Source organism: Triplophysa rosa, linkage group LG16 (assembly GCF_024868665.1).
Source record: "Triplophysa rosa linkage group LG16, Trosa_1v2, whole genome shotgun sequence".
Lineage (NCBI taxonomy): Eukaryota > Metazoa > Chordata > Actinopteri > Cypriniformes > Nemacheilidae > Triplophysa > Triplophysa rosa.
In genome coordinates, this window is record NC_079905.1 from 15094436 (window position 1) to 15110790 (window position 16355).

Here is a 16355-nt window from a genome sequence, read left to right on the forward strand (position 1 = left end):
TCCTGTCCTCTGGGTTGTGTTTGAGTTTTTAATGATCTGTGAGGGCACCAGTCGGGTGCTCTAAAACACCACAGCTGTGGTAGTTCAGAGTGTCAGGTCGCCACTGGCTTTGGTTTATACTTGCTCTAAAGCAGAGGTGGACAGTAACGAATTAAATTTACCTGAGTACTGTACTTAAGTACACTTTTTGAGTATCTGTACTTTACTTGAGAATTATTTTTTCTGAGTACTTGTACTTTAACTTCACTACATTTGAAAGACAAATATCATACTTTTTACTCCACTACATTTATAAAAAGGTCCAAAAGTAGAAAATGGTTTCTATGCAGCGGGATTTCCTGTGTGCGCAATTTATCTGGCTTGCGATCTGCCAGGACCTTTTACTGTTGCCAAGTATTTCAGTTTTTCTATGCTCGCGGTTTTCCGGCAAGCTTTGAATGGCCATTTGGCAGATTTTTTTAACGCAAATCTGGCAACTCTGGGATCTTCCCCGCTAAACTAATGTAAACGTAGGCGCTGATACACCATTGATAGCGCTCTTAAAAGGCAAATAGAAGAATAAAAGAGGAAAAAGGCACATGTTAAAGTGTGGTGTAATCATCTGTGGGTTGCGATCAGTCAAAGATCGTAGAAACATTGTCATGAAAATGATCGGCATAACAGCTAAACGGTAAATAAGCATCACATACACCTTGAGCTACACGTGCGTGTTAACTTCTGATCTGCTGCTATATCATTTAAAGCGATTTGGAAAATTAATGATGTTTTTACTGAAGTAACTGTAGTTGAAGTATTCCTGTTGAAATAAAAACAACAGAACCCTGCCCAAAATACAACATAAAATGTAATGGATTTAATGGTTATAATGGGAATTGTACTATACTTGTTGTCTACTTGTATGGGGTGGATTCTATTGGTGGGATGGTAAATCCTATTGGAATAAAACCCAAACCACACTACAAAGAGGAATTTAATTAAAAAATCTCATTCGAATTGAAATATTCATTGTTTTTTTTCAGCAGGGATGGTATTTGCAGTAAAACCACAGTATCCACAAATTTACCATTTTCTATATGTAGGAACCATACTCCAATTAATAATCTTTAGTAAAACCACAGCAACTAAAAATACCATAGTTTCATTATACTAGCTATAGTTTATGTTTGTAGTTAAAATATGGTAATACAAATGGTAATAAATCCAACAAACACATGGCTTCTACACTTTACTATTTACAAGAACCTTACTACTTACTGGTAAATTGCTGCTAAAACTGGTAAAGGGAATATACAAAATAAAAGAACACTGCTCATAAATACATATAGGCCTAGGGGGCTAATGAGGATAATTAGGCTAAATGATCATACAGGATTATATCTAAACTAAACATATTTGTGCTAAACATACAAAGCTCTTAAAGGAGTTGCTCACTGCAAAATTTGCCCCCATTGACTTTCCATAGTAGGAATAAAAACTACTATGGAAAGTCAATGGGGGCAAATTTTGAAGTGAACTACTCCTTTAATACAACTGATACTGTGAGCTACTCAGTGTATTCAGTAGGTTGCTTCAGAGGCACAAGGTATACGACAATAAAACAATGCACAACTGACATAAAGGAAATTTACTTTTAATACTTGAGTACTTTTAAAAGCATGTACTTCTGTACTTTTACTTAAGTAGGAATCTGTCTTTACAACTTTTACTTGTAGTGGAGTAATATTTGACCAGTAGTATCTGTACTTTCACTCAAGTAAGGAAGTTGTGTACTTCGTCCACCTCTGCTCTAAAGTGAGAATCATCTTTTTCTGTTGTTCAGTCAGCTCATCTCTAAACTCATTAGTGCATATCTCACATATTGCCTGCTTATGAGGAGACGCTCATGACTTGGCTTCAGTCGCATCCAGAAGTCTATTTTTTGTTTTCTGTCAGCACGGTCCAGTAGTCATCGCAGCCGGCTTTAACAAGATGGACCTCACACAGACCATTAAACACACAAACAATAGAGGAAAAATGGAGTCCGTGTTTGTTCGAAGGCCTCCCTCACAGACAGCCTCAGAATTCCAAGCCTCAGTATTTATCGGCCTTGGGTTGATAAAAGATCAAACGGTTGTAACGCATGGGTTTGTCAATACACGGTCAGTCTGAACAATTTGTTCTTACTCCCTGACCGACAACAGCCAAATCTGTGAGCCATTCAGTGGCTAAACAGCTGTGAGTGTACGTGACATCAAAATGTGATGTTTAACCACAGAAAGAAGTTGAAGGATGCTTCGGAAGAATTGAAGCACACAAAATGGTTATGAAGTTGGACAAGTGGGTTATTTGTCTAATCATCGTTGTCCGAGCATTTCCTTTGGATTCTGGTCCTGCTTGTAAAGATCCTGGTCTGGATTACCCCCCCCCACTCCCCATCCCTACACAAGCTACCAGCAATCCTGTTAAACCTAATGAGATTAGCCGGAGACTGTGGCTAGCCATCATTAAGTGTAGTTCTGTCTCCCTGTCTCTCTATACGCATCTGGTCCTTATGCTTGGGAGGATGGCGTTAGGTGGGATACGCAATTGAAGCCATTATTTATGGCTTCTTATTGTGGAAAAAGCAAGTAGCTGGCCCATTTTCCATATTAGAATCAATCAAAAAACTGTCATTTATTCATCCTTTTGTCAAACCCATATTTAACTTTTTATTCTCTGATACACAAAAGATATTTGAAAAAATGTCTCGGGGTTTTGTGTCCATACAATGGAAGTCAATGGCGGCCAATGTTGAAGGGTGAACTATCCCTTTAAGCGCGCTGTTAGCTTACTAAGTACCACTTGAACTTGTACACTTGTAAAACTGGTAACCCATTACCTTACAGGTTCATTAGGCCAGTGATTCTCAAGTCTCAGCTCTAGGTTCTTTCCTGTAGCTCAGTGGTAAGAGCATTGCGTTAGTTGTGGGTTCGATCCCAGGGGATTGCACATACCTATGTGTAAATGTATAGGATAATGCAATGTAAGTCGCTTTGGATAAAAGCGTCTGCCAAATGCATAAATGTAAATGTAAATCTAGGTTGCTTTGTTCTCGTTCAACCGCTTCCATCAATCCCAACATCTCCCACCCTTTATTGGACGCTTGACCTGATTTTAGTCTGGTTAAGCTCATATGGCTGCCTGTCAGTGGACTGATCCGAACCCTCCTGCCACACCCCACGCATTCAGCGCCTCCTGGGGCCCTCAGCTGACCGGCCTAATCCTGCTGGCATTAGCATGCTGCCGGGAATTCAGATAGGTGGCAGGAGGCTGGAGACTTTGGCGGGTGCTTTGTAGGATAAATACTAGGTCATTGAGGGCAAACTTGGACTCATGGTCCTTCTGGCCTCCAGGTAGCGATCAACTGTTCTCCTTTTGGTTTTCTCTGTCGGAACCTGCAGTTGTTTGTGAATCAAGCTGGACTTGGAACCAATATAAATGGAACACAGTATGTAAATCGTGTTGGCCAAGGTTGACCTCAGAACAGCTGTGAAGAGAACATCACCCACAGAAATGCTTTGGAGCCGATGCAAACCCACATGTGCCGTGAAGAACAACAGTTTTTGTTTCACGGTTACATCAGTTCATTCAGTACAGAAGTTTGGAAATTTGGTCAGTGGGTGCCTATATAACTCTTGAATTATGTGCATCTAGTCATTTGTTTTTGTCATTTGGCCATTGTTGCCGCCATTTCGCTGCACTGTTTTAAAGCCCCATGTTGACAGAGCGTCAAAGCTGAATTCAAGATGAAGGTAAACCTGAGCTCTATTTCCTTCTGTGCTTCCCCAGGGAGAGATCGGGCTTGGGGGGGTAACCGTGGCGACAGCTTAGCTGACGATTCGGGGAAGGCCGCATGAGTATTAAATAATAGCCTCCTGCCTTTTGTCAATGATAGGGGAAACCTGAGTGGGATGCGCAACAGGTGCGATCTGGAGAAGTGTCCCCTTACACGCACCACACTTATCTGGATACGCCCCACACTCTACATACTACATTCTTACTAAAAGACTATGGTCGGATGCCTGTGTACAGACCTGTGCATGTGTTTATGTATGTGAACGTGTGTTGAGAACCAAGGATGTATTGTTGAGCCTGTTGGATAGCGTGAGGCTACAGATTGTATTGCGAGGATTGCCGTGTAGTTAATGAATGTGAATGTGATGGAGGGTTGGGTGGAAACAGCTGTTAAAGGGACAGTTCACCCTAAAATGAAAATTCTGTCATCATTTATTCACCCAAATGTGGTTCAAAATCTGTATGTGATTGTTTTGTCTGTGCAACATAAAAAAATTGAGAAATATCTTGGTGGTTTTGAGTCCATACAATAGAAGTCATTGAGGGCCTGTGTTGTTTGGTAATCATGGTTCTTCAACTATTCCTGTGAAGTCATTGAGCAGCTGGGCAGCAACATGTGTTCAACATGTCTAACAATGATTGACAAAATCCTACAGCTGTACAACACCACACCAGGTGCCCTGTGCTGAAATCCATATCCACTCCATCCACCCTTGCCCTCGGCCCTCTTATTGCACAAATAGCGGCAGGTGTGACCGCTCAATGTGTTTTCTGATGTCTGCGGAGACTCTGCAGGGTCCGTCAGTTGGTGAGCGACGGGTCTTTTCAACCCTCAAAGGACGGCAGCTGTACTCTGGAGAGGCGCCACCTCTAAGGCGGATATTTGAGATCTCTGTGGTTTAAATCCCTTGTTCTCTCCTCTTTTGCCCACTCGGGACCGGCAAGATTACTTTACTTGGATTTCACTGAGATTTGAATTTTGGAGGGGTTAAGACCTTCATTCAGCATCTGTTTACCTCCAGATGGCCATCACTGGCCCGTTTCCCCGCAACAGAGAAAGAAGTTAGCTACAATAAAGAAAAGCAAAAGAAAAGTGCTGCTTCATTCCCCACATGGTTCAGGTAGGCCAGGTGTCTCGGCGCAGGCCCACCTGCTCCCTCTTTTTTATTTTTTAAAAGTCACAATAGAGAACATAAAGAGCACAGAATTGTCTTTGATTGGGTGTGATGGCAAGAAAGAGGCAACAAGGTTTCGTGAGGGTAAAGAGATGTTTTTACCAGCCAGGTGGGACTAAAGTCTCTTGTGTAAAGGAGCACCTGTGGATTTGATGCCAATGCGAAACACGTACGGGCATATTTTCACGAATAAAAGGATTTGTACTGAATTTGTCTGGGGCACAGTTATTATTTCAGGGGCTTTGATTATCATTTAATTATTTTGCAGTGCCTCATTGAATATGCAGGAAACATCGTTGTATTTAAGGATTATGTCATTTATATTAGTCTTATCTGGCTTTGCTGTAATTGTAAACAAACAATGGATGATAAGGAAGTAAATGGCGTTTGGCATCGTTCCAGTGGTAAGCTGAGGGACAAAATAGAAACAGTTCCTTTATTGTCTGACACGGGAAACTGTTTGCCAAATAATTTGACACAGTTACGCACAATGTATTTTGTGTGTGTAATTTGCAAGTATTATGCATATTTTTGCATGGTTGACTTTGTTTAAAGTGTAGATGGATTTTTTTATCACAGTGCTAAACTTGCATAATGTACACCTGAGGGGAACAGGTGTTCGATTGATATCAACAGTGTTCTTGGGAATGCTGCTTTCTTTGAATTCTTATTCTTGTGTTGCTGTAACATACGGAGCGATTTTAGTCTCATTAATTATTCATGCGTAAAACAAGATACACACATGCGTAAACAGTTTCACATGAATAAAACCTAATTTACCTGCACGAAGTATAAATATACATTTACAAAAAGCAATTCATGTGCGTAAAACAAAACTATTTTCTCAAAGTACGTTTCGCAAACATACGACTGTGCACAAATATTTCAAAAGTTTAAAATGTACACGTTTATCGTGTTATGTGAATGTGCAAATCGTCACTCACGTGTGAATCGGCTTGGATGTGTGTGTGTGTTTTTTGAGACTCTCCTGGCAATAAAACCCCTCCCATGTGGGTTGTCGTACTCTTTAGCCAATCAGATTCAACCTTACCATTCAACCAATCATAAACGCGGAGAGCACAGGACTCAAGGAAAACGGCTCTGCGCACCTTTTGCGCAGTTTGACTTACTTCCTGTGTTGCCAATTTAGTGATTTTTCAGCCCCCTTTAGCGATATATTTCCCAAAAGGCGGCTAGTTACAAATCTATGCGCCCATACAAAACAATGTTTCCAAGAACTAGTCATTTATTGTCCTTGTTTGCCCTTGTTCATTTAAAACATACATTGTATGGACAATGTAAAACATACATTGTATGGACATTGTATCTCATCTATCAGGCACAGTTTGTTACCCAGACGGATTTTAGCAGTTCAGTGGAAGTGACTGCTGGTTGGGTAGTTTTAAGTGGTCATGTTCACACACTATTTCATACTTTTTTTCTACAAAATAAGTTGATAAAACAGATTTATTGCGTGGCTGTATTATGTTTTAATACAGCATCACAGCTCAGAGAGTAGAGTAGCGAAGCTGTACAAACGAGCCTTTAATGCTAACACTAGTGCTCGTTGAGTTCTGTGCTCTCCACGATTATGATTGGTTGAATGGTAAGGTTGAATCTGATTGGCTAAACAGGATGACAACTCAAATGGGAGTCTCAAAATACACACACACAAATCCAGGGCGATTCACACGTGAGTGACGATTTGCACATTCACATTCAATGATAAACTTGTACATTTGAAACTTTTGAAATACTTGTGCACATTTGTACGTCTGTGAATTGTATTAAGCGTTTGTGAAACATATTTTATGAGAAAATATTTTTTTTTTACGCACGTGATTTGTTTTTTGTGAATGTACATCTATAATTTGTGCACGTAAATTAGGTTTTATGCGTGTGAAACTGGCTACGCAAGTGTACATCGTGTTTTATGTGTGAATAATTAATGAGACTCAAATATCTCCATAGTAACAGACATAGTCCAACATAATATCTTTATAAACATCCAACTCCAAACCTTGTTTTTGTGTTCTATAAAAAAGTTGTGTATAGGAAAATGATCCCTGCTGAAAATAAACTATAGAACCCTGCCCAAAACACAATAGAAAGGTTTATGGATTAAATGGATATAATGGGAATTATATTAGATTTAATGGAAACCGTATATAACTGGGATGCTATCTGGCAGATGAATACTGTTGAAATAATGCCCAAAAAAATACTACAAAAAGGTATTTTGTTGTGATTTTAATGAAAAAAAGCTAATGGTTCATAATGGTATTTTAATGGAAACCATTAGAATTTCTGTAAAGGTTTCTATTGGGTTTCTATAGTTTTTTCAGCAGGGATGAAATCAAAATTTCTGAATGATCACATTTCTGAATCATCTTATTTTTAGTAGACTGAAATTCATTTTGCACATTGTAAGATTTCTTTTACCCTTACACAAATTATCTATGGTTTTACTGCAGTAACAATAGTGTTACCATGGTGTTTTATCCAAAACCCAATCGAAACCATCACAGAAATTATAATGGTTTCCTTTAGAATACCATTACAACCCAATAGCTTTTTCCATTAAAACCATTACAAAATTGTGTAGTAGTAGTAAATTGTGTAGTGTGTTTTGGGCATAGGATTTAACATCCCACCAATAGAATCCATCACATAAAAGTAGACACCATTACAGTTTCCATTAAAACCTATGCAATCCTTTTAAAACCATTACAACTTCTTTAATGGTTTCTATTGTTTTTTGGCAGGGCACAGTTATACAAATGGTAATTAAAATGAATCAGTCATATGTAATACTTAGGAATCTGAATAATTAAGGTATTTCACACACTTTGTCTATTCTACTCACATTTTCATCAAAATATGTAAACAAACGTTTGAAAGTGCCGCATGTCATTTTAACTATTTTGACAGACTGCTCTAATATCTTACTGCATAGATGCTGCTTTGAAAGTGATAATCACAGCAGGGAAATGTCGACTGCTTATGTCTTCGTGGCTTCTTTAAGAGCCACTGCAGTTGATCATAGTGACACATCACTGACCACAATACTTGGACAAAATGAGTTATTAGTAATTGCTGAACAAGTGGTTTTCTCCACTCCAGTGATGAGGAATTCACCATGATAGAAATTGGGGCTGATAAAATTAAGCTCTAATTATGTTATGGCTTGTCACTAGGTTGACCACCCTTCTCGCTTTGCATTGTAGCGCACAGCATTTTCACCCCTTGTCCCGCACGTCGCATATCGAGAAAATGTCCCGCATTTTCCATCAGTCTGTTGGTTTTTAGTCATCACATTAAGAAAACACGTTTTTTTACACGAAAAAGTACATGAGACGCTTGTTTGCGCTATTGTTTATTTAACAATTTAACAGCGCTGTGTCAAAAACAGCAACCCAGTGTCCAACGAGGTCATACAAACGCAACTTTTTAAGCCTGACTTTTATCCGATGGATGAGAAGACGGCAGTGAATTCAGTCATCAAGAGGCTGTGACATCCGCCAATTTAACTGTAGATCGGGTGGCGATCCCTCCCATGTAAACTTGCCGAGTCACTAAAACATTGAAAACTGTCAAAATTTAAAGAGACAGTTAACCTTAAACTGAAATCGCCATTAAATTAGTTTTTTGTTAAATAACATTTTATCTATGCCTTAATTATGTTGTAGTTGGAATGGACTAAATAAATTATTTTTATAGGATGGAAATGTTTTCATTCCGTTATTATACACAGTTTTTTGCTACCTCTCTGTAGTTTCCCACATTGTCCCACACAAACGTATTACCTGCCCTGCATTTGGTTTGTTTTGTGGTGGTCACCCTACTTGTCACTTATAATAATTGTATAAGTAAGGAATAATTGACTCCGGTCCTTTCAAATATCGAAAGTTAATGCACACCCCGAGGTGGTAATGCGGCCACGACGCAAAGCGGATTATACCACGGTCACAACACCACAAGACGTTGTTCAGATACCACAACACGTTGTTCCGATGTTTTATCTCAAGACATTTGTATGGTATTTGTCCCGGAATGCACTTGCTGGTAGGACTAATTTCTTACGCATCTACTCAACTCAACTCAACTTTATTTATATAGCGCTTTTACAATTTTCATTGTTACAAAGCAGCTGTACAGGAGACACATTGACTACAAGCAAAACAATCAAAGTTGTACCTGCAAAAACAAGAAAAGGTTGAAAACACAGAAGACAGACACACCCACACACAAAACACTCCACACACACAACACGCACACACACCAACACACACAGACACACACACACACACACACACACACGTACGTACACAGACAAGTACGCACACACACACACGCTCAGTGAGAGCACACATTTAGGATAAAGGAGAGAGAAGCACAGGTCAAATATAACAGATAATAAATTCCTATATGCAATATTAATTAAGTAAAACTTTAAGATTCTAAAGCAGCCCCCCCGGTCAGGCAGATAGTGCAAAAACAGTATGCAAACGGTGGCGAGGAACCCAAAACTCTAATCGAGAAAAAAAACCTCAGGAGAACCCAGGCCCAACCAGGGGATTCCAGTTCCCCTCTGGCAAAAGCTGCTGCCTCTGCACAAGCTCCAGAGAACTTGCACAACAAGGCTAAATAAAATAAATAAACTTAATAATAAAATAAATTATAGTTTAAGATTATCATTAATAATCTAATAGCATTTGAAATTTTGTGGTGAAGACATGTCAAGAGACCGCGTCCTTCTTTATCCAGCTCTATCATCTCAGCTCTTGTCAGGTCCCCACTTCCCATTCTCCGCTCTACCATCAGGTCAGGCCATGAACTGCATCCTGCTCGCTGTGGTAACCTTGGAACAATGAGACAAGACTGGCTGAGAGTAGAGTACTGTTCTGTACTCTTTGATGCAACAAGTACATCAGTTGTGTTTTTGGTTCCGGTTGATCTAACTAATGCAGCCTAAACCCTCTGAAGATTTATATTATGGAAGAGTAGTGTATGCAAGATTAAAAAGATGCGTCTTTAGTCTAGATTTAAACTGACAGAGTGTGTCTGCCTCCCGGACAGTGCAGGGAAGACTATTCCAAAGTTTAGGCGCTAGATAGGAAAAGGATCTACCACCTGCACTTGATTTTGAAATTCTAGGTATTACCAACTGACAGGACGCCTGAGAGCGTAATGCACGTGAAGGACTGTAATACAAAAGGAGTTCATTCAAGTACTGAGGAGCTAAACCATGTAAGGCTTTATAGGTAATAAGCAAGATTTTAAAGTTAACGCGATGCTTTATAGGTAACCAGTGCAAGGTTGACAGAACCGGGCTAATATGTTCATACTTTTTTGTACGTGTAAGAACTCGAGCTGCCGCGTTTTGGACCAATTGGAGTTTTTGTAATAAGCCTGCAGGGCAACCACCTAACAGTGCATTACAGTAATCTAGTCTTGATGTCATGAATGCATGAATTAACTTCTCTGCATCTGAGATTGACAGCATATGACGTAGTTTAGATATATTCTTAAAATGGAAAAACGCAATTTTACAGGTGTTGGCGACGTGGCTCTCAAATGACAGATTACTATCGAATAGAACGCCAAGATTCTTTGCTGACGACGAGGGTTTTATGGAACATCCGTCAATAGTTAAACAGTATTCTTGGTTGTTACTTATAGCAGTTTTCGGTCCAATAAGTAACACTTCCGTTTTGTCCGAGTTCAGTAATAAAAAGTTGTTACTCATCCAGTTTTTTATATCGACTATGCATTCCATTATTCGATGGAACTGCTGTGTTTCATGAGGCTTCGAGGAAATATAAAGTTGAGTATCATCAGCATAACAGTGAAAGCTAACTCCGTGTCGCTTTATTATATCTCCTAGAGGTAGCATGTATAATGCGAAGAGCAGAGGCCCTAAGACTGAGCCCTGTGGTACACCGTACTGGACTTGCGATTTGCGTGACACCTCATTGTTTATTGCTACAAATTGAAAACGGTCGGATAAATAAGATTTAAACCATTTCAAAGCTATTCCCTTAATGCCGACATAATTTTCGAGTCTATGTAGGAGTGTGCTGTGGTCAATGGTATCGAATGCAGCACTAAGGTCTAGCAGCACCAATAACGAGATACAACCTCGGTCAGACGCCAATAGCAGATCATTTTTAACTCTGATCAAAGCAGTCTCTGTACTGTGACATGCTCTAAATCCAGACTGGAATTCTTCATTGATGTCATTCCTTTGGAGGAAGGAGCATAATAGCATCTCATCTGAAGACGTTGCTTGAGCTGCATCTGCAGTTTTCCGAGAGCGAGAGGAAGACAGACAGTGCACGTGCACACGCGTTTGCTTCACTGAGAGTGAAAGGTCAAGTATCTATATTTGATTTGTTTTCGTCGTATTTAACACCCCTGTCGGATAAGAAAAGTATTAAGAGAAAAAGTGACACGGAGGTTTCTGCGCCAGCTGCGGTTCTCGCAGTGGCATAGAAATCTTCCTGCTGTGTGTTTTAAGTCCCATTTACCCATTCCACAGACGAATTTAAGATGTTATTGTTGTTGTTATTTTTGTGCTTCGTTTTTATCTTTAACCCGCTGATTGTGTCATGTAGTTTGCCGTTACCTTTGATATATGCTTTAGTTTTTCGTCTGAACAGTCCTGTATAGTGCTCTCGTCATTGTTGTTCAAATGTTCATGCTGTCCATAAATATTAATAGTTATTTCTTCTCAGACAATGGAATTTGCCTGTCACTTTGTCTGTTGTTAGATACGTATTCACTGGTGGACAGTAGGCTAAACTTGGCGAAGTGATATGGAACTGTAATGCGGTCAGCAGACCTGGAACACCTTCATAGGTGTGCATTTACCGAAAGTTAATGCATACCCATAGAACATTTGTCAGCCAATCCGATTGAAGCATTCAACAGCCCCGTGGTATAATCACAAATAATATTTATTGTATAGACTGTTTCATTGGACGCACGCGCCAGGACTGCAGTTAACTTCCGGTCTGTGTTTGTTTATCGGTCTGGCTAGTGTCTAATAATATGGCTAGTTTCTAATAATATAACTATTTTATTTAATTTTTGTTCATATTAATTTATATTACTATTTTATTGTATAATAATTTTATTAAAGATCAGGTATCACACGTTGGGTATGGGCAGTAAGACACTCATGTGTGCGTTCGGCCTGCGGGAGAATGGTGGAACTCCCGCAAAATATATTGTATATAAATACAAATAAACTTTTGTTCATCTATTGCAGTGGTTCTCAACCTTTTCATGGCCGCGCCCCCTGTAAACCCATTTAAAAAACTGGCGCCCCCCCAGACTGTACATTGATGATAGATAAGATAATGTGTAAAATATGTTAGATATTGTGTATACATATATAACTATATATAAACTATATATAAAGAAGCAAATAATACCTTTTTTGGGAGAGTTTATTCGCAGTTTATAATACAGACGCGGTGTGGTGTCATTTGCCTGTCGAAAATGGCACTTTACATCTTTAACTCTCTCCCCGCCATTGACAAGTTATCTAGTCATTTAAAAATCAACGGTTCCCTGCCAAAGACGAGTTATTACGGCAATCAATTTTTGTACTGTTGTACAGCAGGTGGCGCTGTTACAAACCTTTGGAAAAGTACAAAATCTCTGAACCTAGAACGTATATATTTTATCAGTTTTTTGGGTAAATATTTCCTAAAATATATCTTGGGAAATATCTAATATATCTGTTTTTAATCATTGTTCTGAGTCTAATCTGGGTGGAGTCTTTGATAAAAATGCTAATTATCAGAAATGTACTGTGAGCCATCAAAGTTTAGTGAAAATTTTAAAAAAATGCTGGCGCTGGCTGGCAACTTGAAAAAAAAAAGGCTGGCGGGGAAAGAGTTAATCACTGTCAACAGCTTTAAACAGCCGTCCAAGTTCAGCTTTAGACGGAACATTGCCCTTCGTCAATGTGCAATCCCATTCCTCCGTGCATTCACGATCAAGTTCCAAAGGTCGGGGTTTCGAGGAACCATCGCGCCCCCCTTGCAGTACCTCTGCGCCCCCCTGGGGGGTCCCTGGTTGAGAACCACTGATCTATTGCACAAGAGCAACAACAACTGAACTAAAAGAAAATTATTTTAAAGCGCTAGGTAGGTGGTAGCTGGGCTATGCAGTAAAAGAGCCGCAGGTGGATCTCTACAGCAGCCTAACGTTCCTTCAGATCTGAAACGTGTGTACAGACCAAACTTCCCTTGCATTGACAACAAGTCACCTGAAAGAGTCATGTGCACTAATAGATGAAACAACAGAAAAATGTGTCGAGTTTGTTTGTGACGGCCTATGACTTTAGAACAACGTCAGTATATTTATTAGCCTAATGCAGCAGACGCTTTATCATAGCGGACTTACAAACGCAGCACCTCAGTGACACAGCAGCCAATATGAGAAACTTCTTATTTATTCTGTTTCTTTCATGTTTTATTAAATGGGGAACAAGTACAAAAATAGCCTTTTAATATCAAAAGATCATAGTAGAAGCTAGCGCACTGAAACGTTGGACTTTACCTGCAAGCTTTTGCAGTGTCAGAACACATCGTGAATGTTGCGGACGAAAACAGGGCACATTGGGAATGATGCGTGGGGAAGCTGGACAAGATGACATATATTATTGCCGGGAGTGTGACAGAATCTCGCTGAAGCGGGTGGGAATGACATCCGTCCCGCGAGCAGGTCTCTCTGATCAGTCAGCGTCTTCTTAAAGCGCGACCCGTGACTAGCTGACATCAAGCTTTAAATGTCGTGTGAGAGCATTAATATCGACTAGTCTGTGGAACCCCTAATCAGAATGCTATTGTAGTTTATCGAGCCGAGTGATTCGGCAGCTTCAAACTGTTGCAGACCCCCTTCTCACACTTCACTCCATACTCATTCACTGCACCATACACTACTGATGCCTGGACCATTAAACCTTTCCTATTCTCTCTCTGTTGCTCTATTGCATGAGATGAACAAGTGGTATGTTGTGTAGGTGTTTTCCCCAGTAAAGTACAGCCGAAAACAATTATTAGCCTTTAGTGAAACATTAACCGCTCTTATTTCGATATTATGAGCACATCAAACTCAGTGTGCTTTGATTCACACACGTTTTATTATGTTGTGCAAATAGTTGAAATACAAACAAATTGACGTTTGTTGATTTTGTGTACTTCTGATTTATCAGGGCCTGCTAGCAACGTGCCACCCGTTTACGGTCTCGATGTGACCGACGTGACCAATTGGGAGACGACTGTGTTGACTCCTGCTTTAGAGATACTCGAATGCCTCCAAAAGGTTTGGCTTTCTCACTTAAGTTTCCCCCTCTCGTCCTTTTTCGTGTATTCTTTACAAGTATAAGCTCATCGCCCCTCTTTTTCAGGGAGAGCAGCCGTCCGTGCAGCCAATCAGAGCAGAGGGGGCGGAGACACGCAACAAGCGTCGTCATCACATGTGTGAACTGTGCGATAAGGTGATCATCGGCGATTTGGAATGGACAGGTGAGTTTCCACATTGGCAGCCTTAAAGAAATAAGACATAATATGTGAAATAAGACAATAATACTTGCCCTCTTTTGACCTCCAGCACATCAGAAGTCCAAGAACCATCTCTACCAAGTCCGCAAGAGGAGAAAAGCGGAGCCGGTCCCAGATCAGCCTCAGGACATTAACACCACTGAACCTGAACCTGTACATGTGAGTGACAGACAGGTCCCAGTGCTCTAGTCTCTACTGTGGCTTATAGGTTCAAGCTCACAGATGGACCGCAGAAATGAAGAGCTCCGGTGTGGATCATGATGTTTTTTTGAGATCAATAATAATCTTTCAAGAAAGTACTTTCTGGCCTCTGTGATGGACCGGAGAGAGCAATAGTGATTCTTCAACTGAACCTGTGGAGTAACCGTTTGGACACCCGGATTTTATGTTTTTCCCATTGATTTTAGACCAAGTTACGGCTAATTTCTGGATTCACATTCTTAAACTGGACACGTGACTTCTCACAGATGTTGAGTGGTGCGTTTTTACACCCAAGCAAGTCAGGTTTCTTTTAATCTTTTTGCCTTTTTCTCACCGGACTGCAGGACACTGTTGTTGGATTATTGGATTACTTATTGTAGACCTAGACTGGAGCATATTTTTATTTTTTTAGATGCAGAACATTTCTCCCCCGTTAGTGCCTTTTTAGTTGGTTCTAGTTTAGTTTTTATTTCAGCTAGACAGAAAAATTGTCACTTACATTCCAAACCTGAATTACTAAATCGTTCAGTTTTTCCTCGTGTGTATGGACAAAAAAGTAATTCAGGTTTAGTGGACGAGTAAATGACATCGTTTCTGTCTGAATGAAACCTGCATTGAATTTTTGGTTTGTGTGTACAGAATGATGTCTATCTTCTAAATTGTGTAATCTAATTAAAGTGATTTTTATGATTTAAAGGTCCAGTGTATGAAATTTAGTGACATCTAGCGGTGAGGTTACGTATTACAACCAATGGCTAACTGCACCCCTCCCATTTTCAAGTACTACGGACAGATGTCGTCACGTTTTCACTTCTTTGCCGAAGGAGATAACGTATTTAGGAAACACGCTCTGTAGAGCAGTTTGTCCGTTTAGGCCTACTGTAGAAACATCATGGCGAGTTCTGTGCAATGGGACCCCCGGTGTATGTAGATAGAAATAGCTCATTCTAAAAAACAACGCTTCGTTATGTAAGGTCTTTAGACACCTCTGAAGACATACAGTATACTGTATATTACACTGCATTTCTGTCAATAGATCCTCCAAAAAATTACACACAGCACCTTTAAATATTATGTCTTTGTGTATAAACTAAAATGGGTTTAAAAGGTTCTTACATGATGTTATCCTGGGCTATAAGTCACCAATACCTTCTCATACCATCCCCCAGTCATTTCTGTCGGTCTTTCTCTCTTCGTGTTGATGTCTGTGCCACAGTGTGGAATTTCAGCAAGATAGCGTACTCTCATTAGCCCCCGTCCAGGCTAAATTTACATCACGCATACAATAGCTGGAAGGGAGTGTGTTTACATAGTGTGCGAGTGACTGGCTGACCCACATTCGCGCTGATTTGGGTCACTGATTTGGACAAGAGCCTGTGCCTGTGATTCCGGTACGAGCGGGGTTGACCGACAGCCTCATCCTTGTGCGAAGCCATTATATTTTTGGCTCGGCGGGAAAGTCTTTGTGGTTCAGCTAAGCTTCCCTTTGACAGATAACGGTTCTTGTAGATCAAACGTTTTCAAGGATGGAAGGAAAGAAAGAAACAAGTCATCTGCCATGTGTTCACCTTGACTGTTTAGGGATGTA

At 40.1% G+C, this 16355-nt stretch overlaps 1 protein-coding gene across 1 annotated transcript in view; it reads left to right on the forward strand.

Moving 5' to 3' along the window:
• Nucleotides 1-15761, forward strand: part of trit1 (tRNA isopentenyltransferase 1) — a 59540-nt gene extending 43779 nt beyond the window's left edge. The window contains exons 9-11 of the mRNA XM_057354425.1: nucleotides 14218-14327; nucleotides 14413-14530; nucleotides 14616-15761. Of these exons, the coding sequence (XP_057210408.1) occupies nucleotides 14218-14327; nucleotides 14413-14530; nucleotides 14616-14755 (368 nt within the window). The 3' untranslated portion in view covers nucleotides 14756-15761. The remainder of the gene's footprint in view (nucleotides 1-14217; nucleotides 14328-14412; nucleotides 14531-14615) is intronic.
• The last annotated feature ends 594 nt before the right edge of the window (nucleotides 15762-16355 follow it).